The 16,916-nt window shown below is 37.9% G+C and overlaps 1 protein-coding gene across 1 annotated transcript in view; it reads left to right on the top strand.

Annotated features, from left to right (window-relative positions):
- The window catches only part of RNF17 (ring finger protein 17), a 91,618-nt gene that overhangs the window by 57,863 nt on the left and 16,839 nt on the right, over positions 1–16,916 (top strand). Inside the window, exons 23-26 of the mRNA XM_064492907.1 lie at positions 2,756–2,846; positions 3,822–3,937; positions 5,525–5,814; positions 7,151–7,314. Coding sequence (XP_064348977.1) covers positions 2,756–2,846; positions 3,822–3,937; positions 5,525–5,814; positions 7,151–7,314 — 661 coding nt within the window. The remainder of the gene's footprint in view (positions 1–2,755; positions 2,847–3,821; positions 3,938–5,524; positions 5,815–7,150; positions 7,315–16,916) is intronic.

Here is a 16,916-nt window from a genome sequence, read left to right as displayed (position 1 = left end):
GGTCTCTTCCAGTCTTGAAAGCATGGCCGTAGTTAGGAGATGCCTTTGGGCTCAGAGGTGCGATCCTGCCTAGCCATCACAGCCTGGCAGTGAAGAGTGTCCCTTCTGTGGGCTGTGTGTGCCCTCCTGCTGTGGCAGGGCTGCGGCTGCTGCAGGGTGCTGGTGGGCAGGGCTGTTGCTTGGATGGCTGTGAGGTCCCGTTGAGGCTCGGGTAGGCAGGGCAGACCCACTGGTACTAACAGGTTAGAAGGAGGATTTCAGTGCTGGCATTACAAGGTAGCCTGAGATCACAGAAATGGCTCCTGCCAGTGTCTCATTCCTGAGGGGCATCCCAGCTGGTGCCTGCCTCTCCAGCAGATGCTTCAAGATTAGCAAGTCAGTCTGGTCCGTGAACTTTTCAGTCTGATGTTTTTGCACTTGTTTTTAGGTTGAGTGAGTCTGCACTCAGGCCCTTTGAGAGCAGGTTTTCTGTTCCCGGCAGTCCTGTAGTTTTCCTGGTCAGATTAGATTCCCTGATGGTTTTCAAAGCCAGGTGTTTGGGGGGCTTTTCTCTCCTGTGAAGGATCTCGGGATCAGGGTGCTGCATGTAAAGCTTGGATCCCTCGCTCCTCAGGGAAGAGACCCATCCCCTGTGGGTCCCTCCTGGCTGTGGATCGCTGCGACTGGGGGTGGGTTTTTCTTGGTGAGACTGTGTCTCTGTGCCTCCTACCTGTCTTGATGCTGTCCTTAACTGGGCTGTGGATGCTCTCGCTTCCTTGGTAGAACAGAGTTCTGTCAGCACCTTGATTATACCCAGTATTGTGGAGAATGCATTCCTGTAGACACCTTGAATTGTATCCTGTGGACTGTAGTAGAATACCACCATTTCAGGAGTCTAATAATAGCTAACCTTAAGCACATCTGGACCCCTGTATTAATTGCCTTAACAGGCATTATTGTACTTAATCATCACAGCAAGCCTTTAAGCAATAGATAAGGTATCATTTAAAGATAAAGAAATTGAGTCTTCAAGAGGTTAAGAATTTTATAATCTAGAGTAATAACCATCTACTAACTGTTGAACTAGGATTATAAAAGTTCTGATTCTAGAGCTGGAGTTCTAACCACTATGTTTTACTGCTCTTCTGAGAAATTTTTTTCTATAGATTTCCTTTTGTTGTGGAAAATACACATTAACATGAAATTTACCATTTTTAAGTGTACAGTTCAGTGGCTTTAAGTAGTTCACATTAGTGTACAACCTATACCACTGTCCGTCTCCAGGACTTTTTCTTTCCCAACTGAAACATATAGGTCTATGGATACATGCCATATTTTTCTTAAATGTTGTAATACTTTCAGATGTTCAAAAGTTAACATTTAAAAAATGCATATCCATAAAAAATCATAGGGAAAATTTAATGTTATGCTGATATTATCTGTATACCATCCTAATAAATAAAAAACCATCAGTAAGTCAAGGAATGACTAATAATATAAGCTTCTTAGCTCATAAGAACACTGTTTGGGCTTCTTTTTTGTTGCTGGTTTCTTTTGGAGGGAGGTGGTAATTAAGTTTACTTATTTATTTTTATTTCTAGAGGAGGTACTGGGGGATGAACCCAGGACCTTGTGTATGCTAAGCATGTGCTCTACCACTGAGATATGCCCTCACCTACTGTTTGGGCTTCACAGAAACCATTTAATGTGAAAAGATTGGCCATTTTGGCTATTTACTTAATGGATGGAGCAGCTTCCGGGCAACTCCAGATCTTGGAACCATTTCCAGGGAGCCTTCAGAGCCTGCATTTATGTTGCTTGTAATCCCTTTAGTGGCAGTAGTGCTTTGTTCCCTGGGGGTGGTTTTGATGGTTAGAAACATCTAAAGTCACTGAGTTTCAACTCTGAAAACTAAAAGAGGTGATGAAGTTGATACTCTCCTTTTCATCAATCTGTCAATAAATGTTTATTAAATACTTTTTACTGTGAACTGTAAAAAGTAAATTTTCTATAAATGAGGCTAATGTTCATCGGTAGTGATTCATATTAGATTTAAATTCCAGAAAAAAATTTTCTAGAAATATTTGGGCAGAGAAATCATCATTACAAAGGGACTGTTCTTTTATTACTTCCATTAAATACTTTTGTGTGGCTTGTGTGTGCTGGGCACTGTCCTAGACATTGGTGGTAATGACAGATAGGACACGTGTGATGCGTAACATGTAGACGATGTCTGAACTGCACAGGTCCTCTTGTGCAGACTTTTTTCAGTAACACGTACGGTGGCAGTGCACATTGTGGTCAGGTGAGTCTGTGAATGCAGAGCTTCAGGTGTGGAGAGCCAGCTGTAAAGTTACGCAGAGATTTCTGACCGCACAGAGGGTCAGCACCCTGACTCCTGCACTGTTCCAGGGTCAACTGAATGTACACCCAACACGTAGCATGGTATCCATGCTGCGTTTATGGTGTAGTTAGCATACATGAAATGTGTGTATTAGCGTAAAAAACTTAAAACATAACCTCCTTTTTTAAGAGTTCTCAGTGTAGCTTTAGAACAGAGGTACATAAATAACTTAGCATGTAATTTGGGCCATAAGTAAAATAGACAAAGGGCTATGAAAATGGGGAATAAAATTGTGAAAATAACACAAAACCACGTTTAAATTTTCTCATTATATGTAGTTGGTTCAAATTTATGTCTGTATGTGGAGTTTCTTTTGTGTAGTTCTGTATCCTATGCTATTTGTATAAAACGAGTTGTCATTTTTTGCTTTAGACCAACTGGTGGGAGTGACAAGTGGACAGCAACAGCCTGTGACTGTCTCTCATTGTACCTGACTGGAGCCATGGCAACCATCATCGTACAGGTGCGTGCCAGGTGAACAGCTACAGATGTGGACCAGTTCTGTCATTGATGGTTTCTACAAGCCAGTTTATTTTGCTGAGTAAATAACAGTAAGCTGTTGGATTTTTTTTTTTTTGCAACCTTTTTTTGGTCTTAATTCAAGTTATAATGCCTGTTTGATAATAGATATAACATAAATGATTATATTAGTGAATCAAAACATTTCTAAAGTAATATTCTTGAGTTGATAATTTGCACATTCAAACAGAGTATATGTATTTATGCTGAAGTGCATTTTTGAAGCCTTTTGATATTCTTTACAGATTGGAAAGTTAGGCTTCTAGTGAAATCATATTAACAGTGTTATAGAAGTGTATGAGTACGGATTTAACATGAGGATACATATATAGGATGTATCTTTTCAGAACACTCAAAAATACTTTGCCTCCTTTGCTTTTTTCTAATTTGATACATTTTATTGCAGTAACGATTACAATTTTCTTACTAGTTTTTCCATGTTAATTTTTTCTATGTACACTTTCTCCATTTTTATAATTTTACATAAAGCAGAATATATGTTTTGTAGTTCTTTCCTTTTTTGACTTTTCACAAGGAAAATAAAGTCATACCTGGGAAAATATATTTTAGTTCTGTAATTTGCAGAGTTTAGGAGAATACAGAAACTTGTAATTGAGGGTGTATTCCTCCCTCCTCCACTCTGGGATGAAAAAAGCTTTCAGCCTTTTTTCCCCTCCCCTTGGTAAATTTCACCTTGACAGTGATGCCTTCCTGATTCACTTCTCAGAACACCTGTCTTACCTTGTTGACTTTCTCCCACGCTGTTTTCTCTGATACGCTCAGATGTCAAAATTACTTGGTTGGGAGTTTTTCTTCCTGGCATGGAGAAATGTGGAGGAAGTACCTGTGAAAAGTGTAATGTTTATAAAAAGATTGCATTTTTGTGTCTCATATTTACTCTGGTCTTAAATCACTGCAGGAAAACAAAACAACATGGCCATTACCTGTGAAAATTTTCTGCAGAGATGAAAAAGGAGAGCGTATTGATGTTTCTAAATATTTGATTAAAAAGGGTTTGGCTTTGAGAGAAAGGAGGTACAGACCTTTTTTTTTTTTTAATACCATTTTGTGGTGGAAGCTTCTAATTTGTATGCTTTCAGACGTGAATTGCCTCTTGTTTGCTCTCAGAAATGACTTATAACCTGACCTTGAGGAGCTAGCTCAGAAATAAATTCATTCAGGATTGCTAAATATTTAAACCCCTGCTGACATTTTTGCTTTTATACTTTCCCCTTTGCGCTGGTATTTACACTCTAAACCAAAGGAAAAGAGAATTAGATAGTGGATAGCAGATCCGAGCCCTTTGACCTCATTTGCTTAAGATGGAAATGTTTAAGCTTTATATTGGAAATTCTGGTAGATATATACCAAAATGGGTGGCAAAAGGTAGAAATGGACAGCAAAAAGAAGAATACCTGAACAATATTTACATTTAAAGATCCTTTCAGGTAATAAGTTTGGGGTTTAAATTCCTCTGATCCAAGGGGAGAAGAATCAGGATATTGCTGTAGCCCCAGTTTCCTCTCTCTGTCTCTTTCCTTGTAGAGGTAGAGGTACGTTAGAACTGCAAATACGTATTCCAGGTAGCCACTCTCCACCATACATAGCCAGATCTCTTTTTTCATCATAGATTGTATCTTTCCTTATTTGGACCAGGACCCCAGTCCTGATGAAGTGGAAAGAGAATGAGAAATCAGAATAAAATGAAAGTGAGGTTGTTGGCTTGGTGTGTAGAGGCCGGCTTGCTGCTGGGGCGTCGGTGCACAGCCGGACGCTGCATCTTCAGGCCTGCATGTGTGTCCTTTCCAGTTCACTGACTTTAGGCTACACAGTTCCCTGGTAAAAGAAACGTTAAAGTGGAAAATGCTACACAAGCTAATACTACTGACAATAGCCACCACTAGTTTAATGTTCTTTTTTTGCTTTCATGGCACTAAAACTACTATCTCAAGACTGGGACGATGAGGGTGCAGTGTTACCTGAGGAATTATGTAGCTGTTTTATCAGTGCCTATTTCCTTTTCAAAGAAAATACAGGGAAGTGGGAGAAACAAAAACCTGCCATAATTTCTCTAACATAAGCAATGTTAATATGTCCTTCTAGGATTTTTTATAGGCATAATTTTTTAATTGGAAGAGAATAACAGGAAGTAAAATAATTATGAGTGAGTATAGTATATTACCATTAATACTTAGTCCTGAATAGTACGAAAAAACTATTAGGGATTCATATTATCTTTGTATCGTTTTATGAATGTTGATAACTTGCCACACAGATGTTTGTCATTGGGCTAAATTGGAATCAGCTTGAAGCTGTTGTATTTCTCAGTAATAGCTAGTTAATTGTGTAATATTTGGCATATACTTACTACAAGATTTTAAGAGAGAATGGCATATAATGGTGGATAGTAGTTTAACATATAAGTGGAATTGTATTGCTTTATTTTCATCAAGCTCATTCATAATTTAAAATAACTTTCATTGTAACAAATCAGTATATCCTAGGCTAGAGCAAATATTTTCTTTAAATTTCAAGCATATTTGAAGGATTCTTTTTATGTTGTTTGTCCATAATTTTTTTATTAGCTCATGTTTAGATGTGTTCTTTTTTTGGATGTTACAGAATTAACAAATTGGATAACAGCCATTCATTATCCCAGAAATCTCTGGAAACCCCCCTGGAACAAGATGAGTCAGCAGTTACCAAGTGTATTAAAATTAACTGTGACCCTGACAAAAAAGCAGCTGATACTGTCAGTGAGCACAAGGTGTCTGAATTTAAGGAGAAAATTCTAGAACCAAGGACTGCTGGATCCTACAGACCACCAGCTATCCCTACCCAGAAAGTATTTGAGGCCATAGTCAGCTGCATTGGTGACGATGGCACTGTGTTTGTGGTACCTAAGTCATCAGGTAAGACTTCCACTTTGTGCAGAGCTCTCAGAGTGGTCACTGCAGCTCCTGTTCTCTGGTAAGATACCCATGGATTGAAATACCTTCGGCAAGTATCTAACCTCTCTGAACTTGTCTCCACTGAGTTGTTGTGTGGGTTAAATGAAATAATGCACAAAAAGCACTCTTCACAGTGCCTAGCGCATAAAGATCATTCACAGAGACACTGGAATGGATAGACACTGGGCCTAAAGTGAGCAGGGGGCGGTTCTGGGTGTGTAAGACCACTTGTGCAAGTTTGGAAGCTCTCTAAGAAGAGTTAAAAGTTAATAATCGTTTAGAATGAAAACAGGAATCAGAACAAATGACTAAAGACCAGGGACTTCCTGAGTCTCTTCAGGCTAATGTGCTAGTGCTGGCTTTCTGCAAGCCGGGTGTGCCCAGAACACTCGAGAACTCCTGGCAGCTCCAGCTTTCACGGGATGCAAGCTCCCTCACTCGCTTGTAAGTCCACCTGTGGTGAGGGGTACGGTGACTATGAAATTTTTGTCGCATTTGTTAATCTCCTAAATACTATTTTTTATTTGAAAACCAGAATAAATCTGTGTAATTGGCTCTTGTAGAAGTGAGTAGTGTTTCAGACCTCTAGCAACAGTGCTTAATCCAGAAGCTTTGCTTGACGTGTGTAATCAGGGCTGGGACTGGTTGACTATTCTGTGCCAGGCAGTGAGCTAGACGCTTTGTGTCCGGTCCCTGCAACCCTGATAGTGCAGGTGGGCCTGTTAGGCCCAGTTCACAGGAGACCAGGCTGAGGCTGCTGCCCAGGAACACACACCTGCAGCGGAAGAACTGGCACAGGAGCTGACAGCAGGGCTGCCTCCAATGGTACCAGCCTTGGACATGTGTGGAGATTATGAGGCAGTTAGCAGGAGGTAGCAACATTTAAGAGTTTTTATATCCACACATCATGATCTATCTGAGCATCTCATGATGTTCAGCTTGTGTTCTGTTTCACATATGTGTGCTGCCAAAATGATGTTCTGTTAAAGTGCTAGTTCTTTTGTATTAGGCTCCCTATGTGTTTAGAGTTTTTAATGACTCTTGCACTCACAAAATAACGCTTGCATTGATAACCAGAGATCAGAATAATTTACATGCTGTTAATCAGTAGTATGTTTTGAAACATATAGAAGCTACTGACTAAATTAGATTTTTATTAAAGCTCTATTATGTGGGGACTCATTTTTAATTCCTTATATTTTCTAAGTGATGAAGTTATTAAAGGTTGATGATGACTTCATTTGAAAATGATAGGGAATTTTCCCTAAATGCTTTCTATTTTTAATAATTTCTTCAGAACCAGAACTAATGAAAATGATGAATGAAATTCAGAGTAATTTAAAATGCCTTGGTCTTTTGGAGTCTTATTTCTGGAAGAAGGGAGAAGCCTGTGCAGTAAGGGGATCAGATACGCTGTGGTATCGAGGCAGGGTGGTGGAGGTCGTTGGCGGCACTATCCGGGTGAGTCTCATGTTCTCCTGTGACTATTTTAAGGCTAAATGCTATAATAATGTTAAGTGGTCTTTTGAATCCAAATACATGAAATTTTGATTAAAACATCTTTTAATGAGTTCATTCCTGTAGAAAGATCAGTCAGATGCATTACACATTTATTTGTAATAAGAATTTCTCTTTTTATTTTCCAGATAGGAATTTTGCCACTGATACCTTAATGGTGCCACTTATTTGTAATTGGAAGCCCTGTTTGTATACATTGTGTTAAGTAAAACAATTAACATTTTCCAGTTTGTTCTGTATCTCCTTAGCAAATTTATTTTCAGGCTTCTCTAATTTACTCTTTCACAATAAGGGTTAATTTATCTTTCCATAATACTGAGAACAGTGCTCGAGTTTCATCCAGAATCTTCAGAAAGAACTGCATACAGTAGACCTTGAACAGCACAGGGGTCAGGGCACCAGTGCCCCACACAGTGATTCCAAGTATAGTTTATACTGTTCTCTGTACCCATGGTTCCACATGACAGGTTTAAACAACTGTAAATCGTGTAGGGCTGTAGTAGGTATTTACTGAAAAAAATCCACACATAAACCCTTGTAGTTTAAACCCATGTTGTTCGAGGGTCAACCATATTTTGAAAAAATGTGTATATGTAAAAAAATAGACGAAAATGCCTCCATTTACAATGTACTCACTAAGTAAAGCAATGAAATCAAGAGACACGAAGTCTATGAAAAATTTGGTATTAGGAAGGGAAGAAAAATTAAGAATAGTCTTTGTTAATACTTGCATAGAAGTTTGTTACCTATTTGATGGTGACATTTGACAATTACATAGCACCTCAGGTTTCTAAGCTTTTTTCACATACTCTTTGTTTCCAACTATCATAAATGTAGATTATTATTCCCATTATAATAATAAGAAATTAAGATTCAGTGATGTGCCCAAGGTTAACCTATCAGTGGGTAGTAGTGCTGGAATTCATGTCTTAAGCCTCTGATTCATAAATTTCTGATCTAACTCTTGGGCCTTTTCTGCTGGAATACAAACCTTGTATGTTTTCAATAGAAGTAAAATGGTTTCAAATTTTGGGTGAGTATTTAAGTATATGGGTACTTTCAGATTCATGTGTTTATATGCAAATGAGTCAGTTTTCACATACATTTGACTTCTTCAGATAATCCTTTTTCTTTTTTAACATAAAGGTAAATTGAAGTTCAGTTTTCATTGTTACTATTCATGAACTTTACATATAAGGAATCCAAGTAAATAAGAGAGTGTGGTGAGCTTTATTTTTCTCACATTTTTTAATATCTCTGGCTTTTAAATTTATTTTAAAGTATTTTGAAATTCTAATCATTTTTTATTTTTTCCTATACATTTCAAGTATACACAATAAGTTTTTCATTTCTTAACTTCCTGTCTTTCAAAGTTTATCCTATGATCTACATTAAGAAATAAACATTACATAAAACTGTATTCACCCTAACTACTGTACTCAGATTTTTTTATTCAATTTTATTTTATTTTTTAAAATTCTGATTGCCAGGCTAGCCCAATTAAACAGTGACATGTTAGTTTTATTAAGTTGGGGTGACAGAAATAACTTCATTAAGTTTAGAAATTGAATTATTAGAATTAAATAAAACATCTCAAAAATGGATTATTGAGGACCTCTAGTTTCTGCTTCCACATTTAAGGAGCTTTGAAGTTGCCATACCATCCTAACCACAAATAAAAAGCTGAACAAACTGAAAAATCAGCAGCTCCTCTTGGATCCATAGAAGAGGGAGGACAAAGGGCAAACCACTGCCCCAGCAATTAGAGAGTCAGGTGATGTGGGAGTCACAGCTCATGGGAGCAGAGTAATGACCAGAACTTCCACTGAGGAAGTGCCGGAACCTAGTGTGGACAACTCCGAGAGTTAACAGCTCCAGGGAACCAAATGTAGGAGGGTTCTACAAAGTTCTGTGAGACTTATCTCTAGGAGCTCGACTTGGTTCTCACATAGGTATCAGGAAGGAGAGACAGAACCATTTCAAAATATGCCAGAGCATTCTGTTCTTAATAAGGCCTGCACTCAGGAGAAAGTAGTCAAGCAGGGCCTACGTGACTGGGGGATTATCAAAGCCTGATCAGCCTGGAGGGAAGGAAATTACCCAGTTTTAACTAGCTGTAGTTTTCCACATGGGAGAAAGACCCAACTCCAGCCTGCTGTATCCATCCTCTCCCACTTTAGGAGAAGAACAAAAACCGGGGGAACACTTGTGAAGTTCACAGTCCAGAGGCACAGGCTCACTGAGAACCTGAGACCTGCTCAGCAGACTGTAGAACACTCGGCCTTCCCGACACCTACTAGCACATTACTAAAGGCCCATTTATAGCAGTTTCTTTCACTCAGTACAGGTCCAGCTATCAAGAAAAAATTACAGTCAAAGGAGTATGAAGGAGTTCAGGATTTGCAGATACTAACAAGTATACATAAAATATAAACAACAAGGTCCTACTGTACAGCACAGGGAACTGTAGTCAGTGTCTTGTACTAGCCTATAGTGAGAAAGAATATGAGAAGAAATATGTGTATGTGTAACTGAAGCACTACGCTGTATACCAGAAATTAACACAACATTGTAAACTGACTATTCTTCAATTAAAGAACAGTATGATATTGACATTGAAAACAGATGATAGATCAGTAGAGAAGAATATAGACAGCCTAGAAATAAACCTGTGCACATACGGTCCAGTGTATGACAAAGAAGCTGAGAATATACACTGGGGATAGGTCAGTTTCTTCAATAAATGGTGCTAGGAAAGCTGGACAGCCACATGCAAAAGAATGAAACTAGACCATTAACTTACAACATACACAAAAATTAACTCAAAATAGGTTAAAGATTTGAACATGAGACCTGAAGCCATAAAACTCCTAGAAGAGCACATAGGTGGTAAGTTCCTTAACATACATGGGTCTTGGTGATAATTTTTTTGGATCTGACATCAAAAGCAAAGGCAAAAAAAAAAAAAAAAAAAGCAAAAAACAGAATTTTGAGACACAACAAAGTTGAATGAGAAATAAAAGCAAGGCAACAAAAACAAAAATTAACTAGGTGGACAAACACCAAACTAAAAAACTGCACAGCAAAGGAAATCAACAAATGAAAAAGCAACCTACTGAATGGGAGAAAATATTTGTGAATCATATATCTGATTTACATTAAGAACTCACACAACTCGAGCCCAGAAATGCACTTATGGTCAATCTACGACAAAGGAGGTTAAACTATACAGTGGAGGAAAGAGAGTCTCTTCAATAGATGGTGCTCAGAAAACTGGACAGCTACTTGTAAAAGAATGAAATTAGAACATTCTCTAACACCACATACAAAAATAAACTCAAAATGGATTATAGAACGAAATCTAAGACTAGACACTATAAAACCCCTCAAGGAAAGCATAGGCAGGACACTCTCTGACATAAATCACGGCACTATTTTTTTTTTTGGATTTGTCTCCTAAAGAGAAAGAAATAAAAGCAAAAATAACAAATGGAACCTAATTGAACTGAAAAGCTTTTGCACAGCAAAGGAAACCATCAACAAAAGGACAACCTACTGAATGAGAGAAAATATTTGCAAATGATATGACCAACAAGGGATTAATATCCAACATATATGAACAGTTCCTACAACTCACCATTTTTTAAAAAATGATTAAGAAATGGGCAAAAGAAATGAATAGACATTTTTCCAAAGAGGAAATGCAGATGTCCAACAGGCATGTGCAAAGACGCTCAACATTGCTGATCATCAGGGAAATGCAAGTCAAGACCACAATGAGGTATCACCTCACACCTGTCAGAATCAACTGTCATCAAAAAGAAAACAAATAACAGATGCTGGTGAAGATGGGGCAAAAAGGGGACCCTCCTACACTGTTGATGATGGGAATGTAAATTGATGCAACCACTGTGGAAAATAGTATGGAGGTTTCTCAAAAAACTAAAAACAAAACTATCGTAAGACCCAGGAGTTCCACTTCTGGGCGTTTATCTGAAAAAGACAAAAAACACTAATTTGGAAAGATATATGCACTGCAATGTTTATAGCAGCATTATGTACAATTACCAAGATATGGAAGCAGCCTAAGTGTTTATCAACAGGTGAATGGATAAAGAAGCTGTGGGATATAAATACAGTGGAATACTACTCGGCCATAAAAAAAATGAAACTGACATTTGCAGCAACATGGATGGACTTGGAGGGCATTATGCTAAGTGAAATAAGTCAGACAGAGGAAGGCAAGTACTGTATGATACCACTTATATGTGGAATCTAAAAAATACAGAAAAGCAGGGAATATAACAAGAAAAGTAGTAGAAGTAGACCCACAGATACAGAGAACAAATTAGTGTTTTACCAGTGGGGAGGGGCAGTTTAGGAGTAGGAGACTAAGAAGTACAAACTATTAGGTGAAAATAAGCTACAAGGATATGTTGTACAACATATGGAATATAGCCAGTATTTTTTATAGTAACTAAATGGAGTATAAGCTTTAAAAATTGTGAGTCACTATATTGTACACCTGTAATATATAATCTTGTACAGCAGCTATACTTCAATAAAAAAAGAACTTATACAACTCAATAGCAAATAAAATTCGAACAATCTGATCAAAAACTAGGTAGAGGCTCTGAATACACATTTTTCCAAAGAAGACATACAAATGGCCAACAGGTACCTTAAAAGATGTTCTATATCACTAGTTATCAGAGAGTTACAAATCAAACTGCAATAAGATATCACCTTGTACCTGTTAGATACAGCTGTTATCAAAAAGAAAACCAGTTAAGTGTGGGTGAGAATGTGGAGAATAAAGAAACTTCATATGCTGCTTTTGAGACTCTGGTACAGCCTCTATGAAAAACAATATGGAAGATCCTCAAAAAATTAAAAATAGAACTACTGTGTGACCCAGCTATTCCACTTCTAGGTATTTATTTGAAGAAAACAGAAAACACAATTGAAAAGATATATGCTCTTTTGTGTTTATTTCAGCATTATACAATAGCCAAGATATGAACCTAAGTGTCCACTGATAGATGAATGGATAAAGAAATTGTGGTATATAAATAGAATGGAATATTTTTCAGTCATGAAAAAGAAGGAAATCTTGTGATTTGAGATGACATGGATAGACCTTGAAGACGCTGTGCTGAGTGACATAATGCAGACAGAAAAAGACAGATACTTAATTATCTCTCTTTTACGTGAAATCTAAAAAAATAACAAAAATTGAGTTCATGGATACAGAGAACAGATTGATAGTTGTCAGAGGCAGGGTGGGCACTATGGGTGAAAGGCACTAAAAGTACAGACTTCCAGGTATAAAATACATCATGGAGATGTAATGTACAGCATGGTGACTATAATTAATAATAGTGTACATTTGAGAGTTGCTAAGAGAGTAGATCTTAAAAGTTTCCATCCCAAGAAAAAAATGTTTTGTAACTATGCATGGTGACTTACTGTTGTGATCATTTTGCAGTATATGCAAATGTTAAATCATTATGTTGTACACCTGAAACTAATATGTTGTATGTCATAGCTAAATTCAACTATTAAGTGTACTTAAAAGGCAGAAAACACCATTTGAAGTGACAGGGCAAGCATCAGAACCAGACATGGCAGAAGTGTTGGAATTATCAGAACAGGAACTTAAAACAGCTCTGGTTACTATGCTGAGAACTCTGATGGATAAAGTAGGTGACATGCAAGAACAGAGGGACAATGTAAGCAGAGAGGTAGAAATACTAAGAAGGAACCTTTCTGGGCTTATTAGTGGAGTGGCCACAGCTGAGGGAAGAATCTCTGTGCTAGAGGGTGCACCAGTAGAAGCCTCTAAGGCTGAAAAGTAAAGAGAGCGAAAACTGAAAGAAACAGAGCCGGTACCCCAGGACTGTGGGACAACAACAAGGGTGTAACATGGGGGTGATAGAAATACCAGCAAGTGAAGAGAGAAGAAACATCTGAAAAATTATGACTGAGAATTTCCCCAAATTAATGTCAGACACCAACCATACATTCAGGAGCTCAGAGAACACCAAGCAGAATAGATGCAAAACAAATTATTCTGTCATTTCAAACGACAGAATATCCAAGTTACAGAAAAATCCTGAAAGAAGCCAGAGGGGGAAAACACCTTACTTGTAGAAAAGCAAGGAGAAGAATTACATCCAGCTTCTCCTTAGAAACTACACAAGCAAGAAGAGAGTGGATCGAAACATTTAAAATCTTGAGGGGGAAAAACCCATCAGCCTAGAAATCTGTACTCTGCAAAATTGTCCTTCAAAACTGAAGGGAAACTGACAACTTTCCAGAGAAACAAAAATTGAGAGAGTTTGTTGCCAGTAGACCTACCTTGCAAGAAATGTTAAAAGAAAAGTTTTAGGGAGAAGGAAAGTAATAGGTTAGAAACTTTGATCTACGTAAAGAAAAGAATTTGAAGAGGAATAAGTGAAGATAAATCTCATTTTTCTTTTTTTGATTGATCTACGATAATAGTTTGATAAGCTCTAACAGATAATCGTTTGTTCAGAGTAGTAATAGCAGCAATGTAATTACACGTGCTTTTATATATATATATATCATATATACGCTTATGTATGTTTATATATGTGAAATGAATGACCACAGTGCAGAAGATGGCAGGGAGGAATTAGGGTCATTTTGTTATTGTAAGGTACTCATACTGTCAAGTGTCTGTAAAGTGGTACAGTGTTACTTGAAAGTGGACTTAGATCAGTTGTAAATGATTATTGCAAACTGTAGGGCAACCACTAAAAAAAATATTTTGAAACTATATTGATATGCTAAGAAAGAGAAAATGGAATGATAAAATTCCCTTGCCCTGAAAAAAACACCAGAGGAAAAAAACAGTAGAAAACAAAAATGAGAACAGAGAACAAGAGCAACAAATTAAAAATAGTACCAAAGATGTTAGATATTGATCCAGCTATATCAGTAATCACTTTGAAGATCAGTGGCCTAAGTGCACCCATTAAGATAGATATTGTTAGAGTAGATCAAAAAACAGCACCCAACTATCCGTTGCCTACATTGTATACAAGGTGAAGATTAAATGGACTGAGAAAAATATTCCATGCTCAGTCTAATCAAAAGAAAAAGTAGCTATAATAATTTCAGACAGAACAGACTTCAAAGCAAGGGAAGTTATCAGGGAAAAAGGAGGGCATTACATGATGACAGATGGGTCAATTGTCTAAGAAGACATAAAATTCTTAATGTATGTGCCCCTAAGAACAGAGTAAAACTACGTGAGGCAAAAACTAATAGAGCTGCAAGGAGAAACAGGTGGAGACGTCAACATTTCCCTGTCATAATTAAGACAGATCCAGCTGGCAGGTGACATGTCCGTGTGTGTGTGTGTGTGTGTGTGTGTGCAAGAGAATTGACAAGAAAATGCCTGGAACTAATAAGTAATTATAAAAAGATTGTAGGATGTAAGATTAATGTACAATACTCAGTTCCTTTCCCAGTCCCTTCAGTGAACAAGTGGAATTTGAAATACAAAACACAATACCATTTACATTAGCACCCCCCAAAACAAAATATTTAGGTATAAATCTAACAAAATATGTACAAGATCTATATGAGGAAAACTACAGAACTCAAAAAACAAAATTAATGGAGAGAAATTCTGTGTTGTAGAAAGACTCAGTAATGTCAAGATGTCAATTCTTTCCAACTGTTTTTATGGATTCAGTGCAATCCTAGTCAAATTCCCAGCAAGGTCCTTTGTGAATATCAGTAAACTTGATTTTTGAGTTTATATAGTGAGGCAAAAGACACAGAGTAGCCAATACAATACTGAAAGGGAAGAACAAAGATGGAGCACTGACATGTTAGGCTTCAAGACTTAGCATAAAGTTAAAATAATTCAGACTGTTACTGGCAAAACAAAATACAAATCGGTCAATGGAACAGAATAGAGAACCCAGAAATAGAGCCGCGTAAATACAGTCAGTGATCTTTGACAAGAGAGCGAAGGCAGTGCAACTGAGCAAAGATAGTCACAATGGAACATCCACATGCAAAAAAATTAATCTAGACACAGACTTTACGTCCTCCATAGAAACTACCTCAAAGTGGACCACAGACCTAAATGTGAAGCGTAAAACTCAGAAAGACAGCATAGAAATACAGGTGACCTTGCGTATGGCAGTGACTTTGTAGACAGCACTGAAGACATGACCCATGAAAGAAAGAATGGATAAGCTGAAATTCGTTAAAATTAAAAACTTCTGCTTTGCAGAAAGACAATGTCAAGATAATAAGACAAGCTATACACTGGGAGAAAATACGTGCAGAATATGCATCTGATAAAGAGCTGTTACCCAAAATATACAAAGAACTCTTAAAATTCAATAATAAGAAATCAGCCTAATTTTTAAAATGGGTCAAAACCCTAACAGACACCTCACCAAAGGAGACATACAGATGGCAAGTAAATACATGAAAAGACGCTCCACGCCATACGTTGACAGGGAAATGCAAGTTAGTACACGATACTATTACGCATCTACCTGTGTCACCAAAATCTGAAACACTGACAACACCAAGTGCTGATGAGGATCTGGAGCAACAGGAACCCTCATTCACTGTTGGTGGGAATGCAAAATGGTGCGGCCACTTTGGAAGACAGTTTGGCAGTTTCTCAAAAACTGAACTTACTCGTAGTGTGTGATCCAGCAGTTGCACTTCTTGGTATTGTTGACCTGAAATAAACAGACTGCCAGATAGTTCTCCAGCAAAGTTGGGTTTATTTGGGGTCAGCAGGGAATTGCAATTCAGGATCCACAACCATGACAAGCCACATCCAAGTTCCTGCACAGCAAGGGAAGGGGCATTTTTATGGAGAAGAGGAGGAAGTTGGGAAGACTCTGGTAAACATAGAGCCATGGCTTTTCACTGGTGCGTCCTGGCCAGAAAAAGGGGGGAGTCTGTCCCTGTTGGGCACGGCTGTCATCCAGGGCTTAGAGCTCCCCTTTCTGGTCTCAGCTGTATTTAATTGAAGTCTTTGTTTATTTAACTTTCACAGCATTTACCGAAAGGATTTGAAAACTTAACGTCCACACAAAAACCTGCACACAGATGTTTGTAGTTTTAGTCGTAACTGCCAAACTTGGAGGCACCCAAGATGTCCTTCAGTATGTGAATGGATACATGAACCGTGGTCCGTCCTGACAGTGGAACATTATCCAGCGCTAAAAAGAAATGAAGCCACAAAAAGCCACGGACAAACCTTAAATGTGTGTTACTAAGTGAAAGCAGCCAGTCTGAAAAGGCTACATATTGTATGACTCCATCTACATGACCTTCTGGAAAATGCAGAATATGAAGATAGTAAAAAGCTTAGTAGCTGCCAGGGGTTGAGGGGAAGGGGACTGAACAGACGGAAACCAGAGGATTCTCAGGGCAGTGAACCTACTCTGTGTGGTGGCGTAAAGGTGGATGCAAGTCTCTGTACATTTGTCAAACCCACAGAGTGCACACCACAAAGTGGACCTTCTGTCATCTCTGTG

This window comes from Camelus dromedarius, chromosome 13 (genome assembly GCF_036321535.1).
Source record: "Camelus dromedarius isolate mCamDro1 chromosome 13, mCamDro1.pat, whole genome shotgun sequence".
Taxonomy (NCBI): Eukaryota; Metazoa; Chordata; class Mammalia; order Artiodactyla; family Camelidae; genus Camelus; species Camelus dromedarius.
This window is presented reverse-complemented; position numbering and strand designations above follow the sequence as displayed.